The 13,580-nt window shown below is 40.4% G+C and overlaps 1 protein-coding gene across 2 annotated transcripts in view; it reads right to left on the bottom strand.

Annotated features, from left to right (window-relative positions):
- Positions 1–298: 298 nt before the first annotated feature.
- Positions 299–13,580, bottom strand: part of Dsg1 (desmoglein 1) — a 32,569-nt gene continuing 19,287 nt past the window's right edge. Inside the window, exons 9-16 of one of the 2 annotated variants that reach the window (XM_059246465.1) lie at positions 12,638–12,897; positions 12,165–12,304; positions 9,912–10,052; positions 9,681–9,878; positions 6,599–6,735; positions 6,196–6,268; positions 2,416–2,624; positions 299–1,378 (exon numbers count right to left, since the gene is read on the bottom strand). In XM_059246465.1, coding sequence (XP_059102448.1) covers positions 299–1,378; positions 2,416–2,624; positions 6,196–6,268; positions 6,599–6,735; positions 9,681–9,878; positions 9,912–10,052; positions 12,165–12,304; positions 12,638–12,897 — 2,238 coding nt within the window. Of the gene's footprint in view, positions 1,379–2,415; positions 2,625–6,195; positions 6,269–6,598; positions 6,736–9,680; positions 10,053–12,164; positions 12,305–12,637; positions 12,898–13,580 lie in introns of both variants that reach the window. The other variant, XM_059246463.1, reaches the window with a different exon arrangement.

Genomic DNA, 13,580 nt, shown 5'->3' with positions numbered 1-13,580 from the left:
AGATTAAACAAATAACCAAGCAAAAACCAACCCTGTAGACCACATAGCCACAAATAAGACTGTGCCTCAAGTTCACCGTCATTATTTCATTAGTGTTAACGCAAGAAAAGTTTTACCAGTGCTAGGGAGCGATCCCGCCTTGCGATGTTGCCATTTGTTGTTCTCATTGTGGCCCCTCACCTTACTCTCCAGGTCTCCTGTAACCTGCTCTGCATCATAATTTGTACTGTTAGATTTGGGGGGCAGGAGTCGAATGTAAATCACAGTGATGATGGTGAACAGTACTCTGGGACCCTGACTACTTGGTATACTGTACCGTACTATACTTCGTTATTCGACTTCGAGCCATGCTAGGGGAGGCAGATCCTACTGTCTGGCTAAAGTGATGGTCAGAAGAACTCCTCATGTGGCCGATAGTGGCTGTCCCACCCATGCTGCTCAGGCCCCCGCCTCCACTAAAGCTGCTCAGCCCAGTGCCACCGCCAGCCCCGCTCAGACCCCCGCCACTAGCACCTATGGTTGTGCTCACCAGGCCGCTGCTGCCTATACCTCCAATGCCACCACCTATCCCAGCGGTGCCACTAATTCCACTTACACCGCCACCAGAAACCACCCTCTCTGTCACAATCACGTTGTGGGCATTTGATAACTCAGGGGACATACTCAGGTTGCCCATCATGGTGGAAGTTGGTTGGATCACTCTTTCTGTCACAACCACGTTTGAAGACTCTCTAGGGTTGGGAATGGTCAGAGAGGTGGGTAGACTTGAGCCTGGGGCTATTACCCTTTCTGTCACTATGACATTTGATCCATCTCTTAAGTCGGGTATCTCTAACATCCCATGCAAATCAGCACCAGAGATGGGGCCCACCACCCTCTCTGTCACCACCACATTTGAAGCCTGTCGGTTATCATGAAAGTGGACAGAGGGCTTCAGAGTGCCAGAAGTGGCATATGACTCCATCACAGTGACATTACCATAGCCTAGAGGGTCAGGAATCTGCATAGGATGCTGTACACCAGGGCCAGAGGGGTAGGTGTTCTCAGAAATTACTGTGGTAGTGCCAAAATGTGGGGAGATGGGTGGGTGTCCACTAGTAAGGGGCTCTGTTTGCTGGGGGCACACTGGTTCAGTGCTCTGAGGAGGCCAAGAAGGCTCGGGACCTTGATATGAGTCTATATCTTTTCCCAGGCTGATGTCGGCCAACTTCTTAAACTTGGGCCCCAAGGTATCCAGGAAGCTCTCATCTAAATCTTCTCCAATGAAGCTGCAACAGCCCACGGAGCCTGCAGGGGAACCTACACCTTCAATGTCATAGATGAGCAAACAGTCGTTGGATGGGCGTCCTTCATCTTCATCCGCATAAGCATAAGCTTTCTGAATTCGTACAGGAAAGAGAAAAATAAAACAAACAGTAACAACGTTTTTTAGAGCTGAATGTATCTAAATTCTAATATTCACTAGAATTACTTTAAACACGATTTCATAGGTGCTTGAAGGAATTTAGTTCGAAGTTATTTTAGCTATAATTACAGTACATTTTGATCTTTAAAATTTTCTTTAGATGAACTTGCTTAAAATAGTGCACTTTGAACACAAAAATCACATACAAAAATTCACATATGTCTATTTAGAAGGAGGGAAATAAAAATAGCGTGCACAAAAAAGTTAGCGGGAGGAACCGTGTTTGGTCCAAAGGGGTATTTACAGTTGACAGGTTCACGAAAGATTATGTTTTCTTTCACTTAGGCAAGGTGGTGCAGTGATTCTGGATACTAGTTTTGATTTTTTTTTGTAAAACAGAACAATTTGATTCTGGATTCAGGTTTTACTTGGCAATATCATGTAAATACTTCATGGGTTGGAATTAAAAATAGTAGACACACGAACTAACAAACTTTTAGCAACGATAAATTTTATAGACTGTGTTAAAAAGAAAACACAACAAAGTGTGGAATAAATGTGGCTCCTGTTCTGGATGAGAGAGTTCACTGCTAAAGCTTCTGTGAACCGAATCTTGAAAGGTGGGAAGAAATGTATGAGAGAGGAGGGATGAGAAACACAAACAAACAGCAACAACAACACACAGCATCCCAGAGTGGACCAGAATAACCAGAGGTTCGAGGCGAGCAGTCGGCAGCGAATAAGGCAAGTCAGCTGATGCTGAGGGGTGGATGGAGCTCTAAGGTGGCACCTGAACCGTGATTTAGGACTCTGTACTAGAGACAAAAGAGAGCCACTGGCAGTGTTTAAGTGGAGGAGTAAATTGCTCTCCAGTCAGAGCTTCAGAAACATTCAGCATCAAGCAGGGGCTGTTGGGCATGAAGATTAGATTGCTGTCGAGGCCCTCCGGGGAGTCGGTGAAAGCTTGGAATATGGTGGATAGAGAGAAAAGCTGTGGCTAAAAGCCTTACCTGACAGAAGTAACTTTCCATGAAATTCATATTGAGACCTCCGTCTCTACATTCTCTCATTGAATTTCTTCTTAACGTTCCTGAATATTCTTGGCATATCTCAGGTGCCGCTGATGTTTTAACTCCATCCATCAGTTCAAATCCCGTAGTTCTTTCTCCTCCTCCCAGATCTTGCATTTCTCTGCCACAATACTCATTTGTATAAACTCCTAAAAGCATTGAACACATCAAATTTGATTTTTTTAGTATAGTGTAAGCTAAAAGCTAACTTGCTCTCACGTATAGTTTCTCTATTCAAGGTTGTATTTATGAGCAGGGAAGAGAAGAAGATGATGCACAAAAAATGGATAATTATATTATTTTAAAATTATTATTAATAAAAACAATACTAATAAGTGGCGTCCAACGTGGTGGCAAGAGTTTCCACCTAAAAACTGAGAAAAAGGATTCTAAAATGGAGCTAAAAACAGCTTCCTAATTGTCTCTCTCAAATGAACGGCAGCTGCCTGTTTGAGCTACTGGCGGGTTCCTGGCGAGCGCGCTCCACCTGCAGTATGGCAGGAATGAGGCCTCTGCAAGTGGCACATTAAGCTGCATGGTGGATTTAGCCTTTGCAGGTACAAAACAAAAAAAAGGTTTCTGGACTACACACTGCTTGGATAAAAGCATAGACCCACCATAGCTCCCAGAGCTGGTGGTAAATGTAGCCATGTTGGGAAGCTGAGGTGGGCGGAGCCAGCAGCCACAGCTGCTGCAGTTTAAAGCAATAGATTCACAATAAGACAGATTCAGATGTAATAGTTTACAATGTGTGTAAAATATACACAGGCTTGAAAGGGACAAAAAAGGTGATATATACAGTTATATAAACAAATACATAGTTTGAAAAAATAAAGTCTTTAAGAAACAGTAAAATTATTATAAAAAATAAGTCACCTAAAGATGAATATTACACAGAGAATCTGGATTGTATTGTCTTTGGGATTCTTAACTGCAGAGAGATATTTGATTGTAAATGAAGCTGAGTTAAACCAATATGTATATTTTAAAGATACCTTGACTTCAAAATTTGGATATAAGGATATGTTACTTTGGAAAAGAGTCTTTGCTTTTGTTCCCACAGAAAGCCAGAGGCTATGGATTTGTTCAAGATTAAGATACTTCAGGTTTGACCAGCCAAGACCCCCTGAAAGGTCTCCGATGACACCATGGCCCAGATGATCCAACATCCAGAATGGTTTAAAGGCAACTGGCTCAAAGATACACCCTCATGGACTATTCCATAATTCTAAAATTTTCTTTGTGTCCCCATAAGATACAGCGCCCCCCTCCAGCAGGAAGTAGTAAGAGAAGCTATGCCCAAATTCCCAAATTATATGTAATTTTACTTTGTTAAGGTTAAAACCTTCCTTTTTGAAAAAAAAAAGGGGGAAGTGCTGTGGGATGTTCTGTATGGCAAATGTGTTGCTAAATAGTCAATAAATAAAACACTGATTGGCCATTGGCTAGGCAGGAAGTGTAGGCGGGACAAGGAGGAGAATAAAGCTGGGAAGTGGAAGGCTGAGTCAGAGATACACTGCCAGCCGCCACGATGAGAAACAGCATGTAAAGATGCCGGTAAGCCACGAGCCATGTGGCAAGGTATAGATTAATAGAAATGGATTAATTTAAGCTGTAAGAACAGTTAGCAAGAAGCCTGCCATGGCCATACAGTTTGTAACCAATATAAGTCTCTGTGTTTACTTGGTCGGGTCTGAGTGGCTGTGGGACTGGCAGGTGAGAGAGATTTGTCATGAATGTGGGCCAGGCAGGAAAACTCTAGCAACAAGTAAGTTTGCTAATTTTATCATCTGTTGACATCTTTTCTATGTGAGGCACTGATAGAAGTGAAATGAAATAGTAAAAATTTGTGGGCTGAATAGTTTGATCTCAAACTGCATTAAGTTGAGTTATGTAGCTCTATTTCTAAAAGTTAAATATAATAATGGTACCAATATACCCACAATGCATTCCTGGATGCACATGGCATCCTGTAGAAGGAGTAAGGGCCACTGGGTTTCCAAAAGAGGTCATAGTTAATAATGAGAAGAAAGGCTTCTGGAAATATCTTGAATAAGCGCTTGGATGTGAGAAGTGGGAAGAAGCATGCCACATGCTTGAGGGAGTGAAATAAAAGGTGGACAGAAGCGGGGAATTCACAATAGGATGCGTGCTGAGCTGGCTTTTTGGAGCCCACTACCTATGGTGGGACACCTTGCACAGCCTTGGTGCAGGGGGAGGGACTTGGACCTGCCTCAACTGAATGGACCAGGCTCTGCTGACTCCCCATGGGAGGCCTTACCTTGTTGGAGGAGGGAATGGGGGGTGGGTTGGGGAGGGAAGGAGGTGGGAGGAGGGAAGAGAGGGGGATCTGTGATTGGTATGTAAAATGAATAAAATATTTCTTAATAATAATAAGAAAGAAACAAAACAACTACAACAAAAAAACAACAGCCGGGGGGGGGGGTGGTGCACGCCTTTAATCCCAGCACTCGGGAGGCAGAGCCAGGCAGATCTCTGTGAGTTCGAGGCCAGCCTTTTCTACAGAGCGAAATCCAAAACTACACAGAGAAACCCTGTCTCGAAAAAAAAAATGCAAAAAACCCCCAAAAACCAAAACCCCCCACAAATACAAGAAAAAAAAAGAAAGAAAGAAAGAAAGAAAGAAAGAAAGAAAGAAAGAAAGAAAGAAAGAAACAATAGGATGCCTGCCCCATGGCACAGCATTTTAATTTGAGTTTGAGGGAAAAGTACTTTTCATATTCCAATTATCTTGATGCCTTCCATGCTACTTTAGGACTTGTGTGAAAATTCATAGACTTAATGAAAGAACCAATGCATAAATAAATATTGATGATTTTGATGAATTGATGGGTCTCTGGCAGACTAATGGGGCAGATGTGATCCAGTGAGTTTCTATTTTCTGCATGAGGAGATATTGGCAACACTAACAAAAATGAACACATGATGAGAAATGGGACTAGTGATCTATTGTACAGGAGATATGCAGACTATTGAATCAAATTCTACAAAATAGAAACATTCCTATGTCTGATGCATTTTATAGCATTCAAAGTAGAAAAGTAATTATATAGGGGCTGGAGAGGTGGCACATTGGCTAAAAACACTGGCTGCTCTTGCAGAGGACCTGGGTTTGGTTCCTAGCACCCACATAGCAACTCACAACTAACTATAGCTCCAAAGGATCTAATGTCCTCTTCTGGCCTCTGAGGGCATTACACACACATTGTGCACAGATATACAAGTAGGCAAACACTCATATACATAAAATAAAAATAATTAAGTCTTAAAAAAGTAATAATTGCTCAAAAGATTAAAAGAAAACTAAAGAAATAAGTAACATTTACTGTTAAAAATATAAAGTAGTAAGACTATTTCTATTGACAGAAGAAGTTATTTTACTTGTTCTTTTTATTACAGTAGTAGCTTCCTGGTTTCTGCTTGGGAATTACTCCAGACATTGGTTCAAGATGAGTTGTAGATATCCAGTCTTAATACCATGCAAGGAGAAATTCCCCATGTGTACACAACCTTAGCTGAGGGCTTTGGAAGGTTTTAAAAGTGTTTTGTCTATTTGCTTTCAATTTAAGAATTTAGACAAATGTTTTAATAGGTCAGTGTTTATACTTCTGCCAAAAAAATGTATTTTTCTCTGTAAAAATTATAAGTAAAGTAAACAAAACAAAAGAAGACAAAACTGAGTCATCCTCTTTTGCTTACCTGAGTTGTCAATACACTCTATAATATTGGCATTACCAGGTGGCATTTGTGGCACACAGATAGTAGTTATACCCTAAAAGACAAGAGACAACATTTTCCTATTAGTAACGAGGCTTTTCTTTCTCTGCTGGAATATAGTCTTATTCTAAAATTATCACAGAATTCCTGAAAGAATACTATGTAGGAAGCTTCCGAATTCTACTTGAAAGTTGAATCTCATGTTTAAGCCTTCCCTGGTGACTTCTATGGAGTCTTGATGTACCTCCTGCTCCTCTTCCTTTCCTCATTCACTACCCAAGAACCAAGAATAGTGTAGACTGAATGATTTCCACCATTTTAGGGCATGTCTGGAGACTGGGTTTTTGTGAGTCCCCAAATCCCATTCTTACAGATTAGCACTTACATCGTGGGGTTCAGGCTGTGGGCCTTCTACTGCCCATGTGTGAATTGCTCCATCAGAACATTCTGGAACAGGCTCAAAGCCAGCTCCACCACCAGGGGCACCTCCACAATCACAGCAGAGCAACAAGAATGGGACCACTGAGGAAGAGAGAGTGGTAAGGGGTTAGTAGTGGGCTGTGTTAAAAGAGAACAATCTGATTTTCAATCGTTAGATGAGAACTCCTGAGCTGTCTGAATTTAAAATTACTATTTTAAATGCCAGGACAACAAATTAATAATAATCAGACACCCAAATAAGCATGAGCTTGGAACCACCAGACCGTAGTGAATTTTAATTTGTTTCATAGTATTAAAATTACAGATAAAATCATATGATTAAAATGTTGATTCTTTTCCCTATCACTACTTAGAGGACAACAGAGACTAAAGGAAGTTAATTCAGGCATCACTTTTGATCTTTCAAGCCTCTACTTACTTTTCCATTTTCATACATTTTTCTTTCTCTATTTTAAGGGGAAATCTTGTTTAATTACTCAATTATCTTCATGAAGGTTATTGTTTTTCACCACAGAGACATCTTTTCTTTAAACATTTCTCACATAAATATAGACTATCACTTTAGCAATGTCTTTTCTTCCTAATCTGTTTGAGGCTTTCACTCACATGTTTACTATGGTCAGAGAATCTTGCTAGATCATTTTGAAAGAGTGGATAGAAAGAAAGGATGTGTAAATAGTAGAAGGAAACAGAGAAGGACAGAGGGAGGAGTGGATGGAGGATAGGAAAAAGAGAGAAGGCAAAGAATTTGATGAGTTTTGCTCTTTTTGGAAATCTGTAAAGCTGAGAGGAGAGTTATTAACCCAAAGGCTTATGTATAACATTGAAAGCCTTTATGAGCCATACTGTCTGATATTGGACACTGGTATTAAGGAAACTGAAACTGAAAGTTAGCTATTACTTGGAGTGGTCCCCATCAGCTCTTAGGTATTAGTTTGCTTTTAATAGAACGAAGAGTTGACTACAAATTGCAGAAGATGATTTGTGCTCCTGTGGAGTTCTCATTCCAGTCCGCATGCTCACATCTCTCTTTATTTGGTTCATTTTGATGAAACAATGTGTTTTTCTTTTTTTTTCTTTTTTCTTTTGGTTTTTCGAGACAGAGTTTCTCTGTGTATCTTTGCGCCTTTCCTGGATGTCACTCTGTAGCCCAGGCTGGCCTTGAACTCACAGAGATCCGCCTGCCTCTGCCTCCCGAGTGCTGGGATTAAAGGTGTGCTCGGCCACCACCTGGCTAAAGTGTATTTTTCAATTCATTATCTTTCTCATTCATAAAGTTCTCAGGAACTTTTCCTGGTCCTTACTTCTATTTATTATGAGCCAGTAGGGATGAATTTCTGTTACTTAACCCAGAATGTTCATTTTTTGAAGTGTATTTCAAATTCTAGAGAAAGTGCTCAACTTTAAACTGTTCTCTTCAGCGTGACCAAATTTCCCGTGGTTTAGATGGATCTATGTCAATGAAATGTTTCCGAAGGTGAGTTAAAGTCAGAGAAAACCTAGTGAAGCAGTATCCGTTTGTAGCTTTTTACTCATTAAGAGAAAAGAAGAGTATTTGGGGAGGGGGCTCAGTGGTTAAGAGCTCTTGCAGAGGCCCCAGGTTCTGTTACCAGGCACACATGGCGCCTCACAACCACCTATAGTTTTAGTTCCAAGGGATTCCTGGCACCCTCCATGGCCTCTGCAGGCACCAGGCCCACATGGTTAATAAAGTTTTCATACATGTAGGCAAAACACTCATATACCTAAAGTAAAAATAAGTATATATTTTTTGAAATGAGAGAAATGAAGGCAGAAAAAATATTTAAAAATTTTGTATATGAGTTATCTCAATGTACATTTTGTGAATAATTAATTAAATATGTGAGACATATTTTACTACCAGGATTTTATGATTCTACACTTGAAAAGGGCAATTTTCAGTTTTTGTATTTGTTTATTTGGAGTTTTGCTGCATATATCTCAGGTTTGTTTCAAACTAATGATCCTCCTGCCTCAACCTCCTAACTCCCTGGATGGCAGATGTGTGCGGCCATACATAGTTGTAAATGTCAACATTTGTGTTAACTTAATGACATTGTGTAAGCTTCAAGATACTACCCCATTTCCACTGGTTTCCATCATAATCCAGGGCAATGTTAAAGTTCACCTGAAACATCCATTAGACTCTATGTTTGTATTTCTGTCCATGACTAAGGCTCCTGTAGTGGCCCCAGGATGTGCCATAGACTTTACCTGTAGCAGCTTTCCATCAACTAGTGGTGTTGTGAGGGAAGCAGTGGTAATTATTTTGCAAGAACAGCAAAACTCGGAATGGTTAGGTAATCCTTAGAAGATATATATTGTTAAGTTGAGCACTTGTCCTATTTGGTTCTTTTCAGTAAATTTTGCAGCCCTGCATTGCCTGAGATCCCTCAGGATTCAGCCTGACTTCCTAGACTGATTCCTTACTACACAGTTGTAGGCAGAAGGTTTCTTGGGTCCAGCCTGGCATAATATTATCACTCAGAGGCTTAATATTACTTATAACTGCTTGGCCATTAGCTCAGGCTTATTACTGACTAGCTCTTACACTTAAATTAACTCATAATTCTTATCTATGTTTAGTCATGTGGCTTAGTACCTTTTCTCAGTTCTGCCTTGTCATCTTGATTCCTCTGTGTCTGGCTGGGGACTCCTGGGCCCTTCCTCTTTCCAGAATTCTCTTAGTCTGCTTGCCCTGTCTATACTTCCTGCCTGGCTACCGGCCAATCAGCATTTTATTAAACCAGTGTACAAGAGCATTATCCCACAGCACAGTCAGGCACAACCTTTATTTCTTCACCATGGGAGTTATCTATTTCAATGCCATGCCTTTCATGCTCTTGGCTTTTTATATGCAGTTTTTTTCCTCCCAGTAAATTCAATACCTGGCACAAACATTTCTGGATAACTACATAATGTAAGAATTCAAAGAATAAAAAATCTTATTTCTTTTCCCATCTTTTTTGAGAGGCCCATGTCAAAATAAGTGTTGAAGTACTTACATCCTAGGACTAAGAACCCCATGATGAGCAGTCCGATCCCGGCAGGACCAAAGTGAACGTTGTCTCCAGGGACTCTTTGACGGTTACCGTCACCATTATCGTAGGTATCATCTCCAGTGCCGCCATTTCCGCCACTGCCGCCATTGTCCCATGATCCTGTAGTTTGCTCAGTGGAAGTATTTCCACTTGTGCCACCTCCTGTACTGCCTCCACCTCCTGTACTGCCTCCACCTCCTGTACTGCCTCCACCTCCTGTACTGCCTCCACCTCCTGTACTGCCTCCATCTTCTGTATTTTGATCTGTGCTTGTCACCCAGCCAGAGCCATTAAGATCAATGATGACTGTTCCGGTGCAGGTCCTTTGGAGACTATCTGTAACAAGGTTCACAGTGGAAATAGTCATCTGTACACAGCCTAGGAATTGTCAGAAATCCAGAACCCCTTTCTTTTCCCACCTCAGCTTGTTCCTGTCTTTAGTCACGTCAACTCAGTAGCTTTCCAGTCAGTCTGTGTGGCTGTCATGCATGTGTGATTGTGTGTGGATGGGGGACAACCTCACTTGTGGATCCTCAGGGGCCTGAAACTCCCAGAGTAAAGGCTGGGCTGACTGGCCAGCAAAAGACTCAGTCTCAGGCGTGACCTCCCCATTGTCATTGAGATCACAAGTGTCCACCGACATGCCCAGCTTTTTGTGGGGGTTCTGGAGACTCTCACCAATCAGTCTCTCTCCTTAGTTCTTCTACTCGGTTTTTAAGCCAATCAATGATTGCATTATAACTAACCTAATCATTATCACCAGCAATATGGTCTACTGCATAGTTTATAGTGTTGCAAGTTTGATATTACATCTAAGTTGAATAAAACACAGACAGATGTGAGTCACAACCAGAAGCTAACCCATAGCATCAGTACACAAGGATAACTTTGTAGATTCTTTCATGATCAGTTGTCCTTAGGGATAGGGCTCAAGATACTTATCTATGGTACACTGGTATGATCTTATGGTTCATCCTACTTGAATGGGATTTGAGGGTTGTTTTTTATGCACTCTTTCATGCTTTAAGTACACATTTGATTAACATAGTTCCTGTTGGGTACACTATTTTGTAGCAAATGGACTATGATTAGGAAATCAGTTACCTGCGGCTATTGCTTTCAGTAGTACCTGGTGAAGTCAGTGCTGTGTTAGCATCTCTGTGCAACCAGCCTTCTATATTTAGCACATTCCCAAAGATTATTGGAAGTGGGATTATCAGATAGGAACAAGGAAATGAGTTGAGCTTGGTTTGTGCTATTGCAAAACCCTGAGTCTTACTTTCAAGGTCAGAGCCCTAGAGCCTGGCACAAAGGCTGGCACTTATTTAGTTAAGACTCAATAATACTTTCTGAATAAAAGAAATGAAATCTCTGGAGATGTGCAACAGGCATAGTTCTAAGTCTGCTTATCTGACCTCAAAGGCTATCCTCATTCATCCAGTGATGTTCATGCTATTGTTACATGCTTTGCTATTTTTATCATTATCAGCATATATTGTTATTGACCCATTTTGCAGAAAACTGGGGTATAGATGGGTGCGATGGCTTCTATAAGATTCAATAATCAGTAGATGAGGGGACGTGACAGCCACCCAGTCTCACTACATTCTTCACGGTCTTAGCTCCTTGCTACTCACAGTTTGAGTTTACAGTGTTCAACATGACAACTTTTATTGAAAGGGGGATTTCTTTACAATAGGATAGTAATTTTTAAATTATCTGAGAATATTTGGTCTCCCCTGGAAGGAAGTAAAATTGATTTCATGGGGGGGGGGAAGAATAGAAATATGTTTATTTTGTAATTAAAGAAAATGTTAGGATGTTAAGTTAACAGACTGGGATTTAGGGCTGTGCCCATAAAGACAGGTCTATTCAGATTCTGTGTGGCCAGTGTTTATAGTACTCCAACTCTTTAAATATGAGGTTTAAACCTCTGCAGTGAAGACTTTAGGACATACTCTAGTGGAAGTTTGTTGCAAAGATTCTTTTTTTTTCATTATTTTATTAAGAAATTTTCTATTCACTTTACATACCAACCACATATCCCCCTTTTCCTTCTCCCCACACCCTAGTTCCCCTCCCAACCCACCCCCCAATCCCCACATTTTCCAAATCAAGGTCTCCCATGGGGAGTCAGCAGAGCCTGGTACACTCAGCTGAGGCAGGTCCAAGCCCCTCCCCCACTGCACCAAGGCTGTGCAAGGTGTCACATCCTTGGCACTGGGCTCCAAAAAGCCCATCCATGCATCAGGGATGAATCCCGATCCCCCTGCCTGGGTGCCCCCCCAAACAGTTCACACTAAACAACTGTCTCCCATATCCAGAGGGCCTATTCTAGCCCTATGGGGGCTCCATAACTATCAGTCCACAGTTCATGGGTTTCCACTAGTTTGTCAACAAGATAGACAAGCCCTTATCCAAATTAACAAAATTAAATTGTTTTCTTACCATCTATTGATAGTATTGTTCCTTCATATCTCCCATTAAGCATTTGGTATTGTTCCATAGTAACTCTGTTTCTTAAAGTGATTATGCCTGTTCTTGAGCCAACAGCCAGGAGGTCAGCCGGGTTACTTCCCATTACATATCTGTATTCAAAGAATACAATAGAAACTAAAGCTATCTTTTAAAAAGAGACTTTGTAACATTATTTTTAAGGCTAGTTAGTATACAAAATAATGGATTTATTGTATCTTTTCATACGTACGTGTCACACACTTTGTTCTCATGCATCCTTCTTCCCTTTGCCCACCTCAGACCTCCTGCCCTCCTCTGCTGGTTCCCACCCTCCCATAGTTCTTACTTCCATGTCACATGTCACATGCACTCCATTACCCTGCCTTCCCTCTCCCTTAAGATTGCTTCTTCCCGTCTCATGATCCTCTAAGATTATGACTTTAGTTGGAAAACGTCATTCTTACCTAACATTTGTTGACTGTAGACCCGTGTCCAGGTCGGTAGCTACAAAGTCTCCCACTTTGTAATTTGCTCCCATTTTACTGTTTACTACAAATGTCTTTGAACCTGGCCGGAACACCGAGCCCTCAATTACATTTATCACAGTCACAGTGATCATAGTTGCTGTGAGTCTGTATTGAGAAATAATTGACTGATGGAATTCAGCTACATTTCGAACACCAATACTAAGTTGCAGATTCTTCATGGCTTCATAATCTAGGGGCTAGAAAACACAGAAAGAATTAGTTTTACTGTAAGAAAACATTTCAGAGGACAGAGAAATCCTTTGAGAATAGTCAAAGTAATTTATTACATTCTTGTTTCAGTTATAAAATTGAACATAAATCCACACGATTTACCTAGTCTAATCTTACCTGTTGGGTATTTAGTTCAAGATGTACACATGCAAATATAAGTAAGGGAAAAAGATTGAGTTGCTCTGGATCTTTTCTTGAAAAGATTGAAAGCATAGGACATGAATCTTAATTTTTCACCAAAGAAGTTAAATACTTAAACTCAACATATGATCCAATTCATTTATTTGCAGTGCAGAGACAATTTATGTTAGCACGTTTCTGAGAAAGTAGCTCTTTTTATAACAAAATATAAGTCAAATATATCACAGATCATTTAACTAGTTTTATCCCTGAAAAAGTATTTTTAAAAATTCACTTTAGTGTGACTTTTTGAATGTCAGTGTATATATACATACATATATGTGTGTGTATAAATGTATATATATGAATAAATCTTTTTTCTTCAATATGTTCTAAAAATTATTTTATACTTTAAATAATCAAGCAGTAAGTTTTCTTATGAAAGTTGATATCCAAAACCACAATTCATAAAATTTGCCAAATAGCTGATGTATTCTCCATGTACCAAATATATTTTTCTAATATCTAT

Source organism: Peromyscus eremicus, chromosome 19 (assembly GCF_949786415.1).
Source record: "Peromyscus eremicus chromosome 19, PerEre_H2_v1, whole genome shotgun sequence".
NCBI lineage: Eukaryota > Metazoa > Chordata > Mammalia > Rodentia > Cricetidae > Peromyscus > Peromyscus eremicus.
The sequence above is the reverse complement of the archived record's forward strand: the minus strand, read 5'-3'. Positions and strand labels throughout refer to the sequence as shown.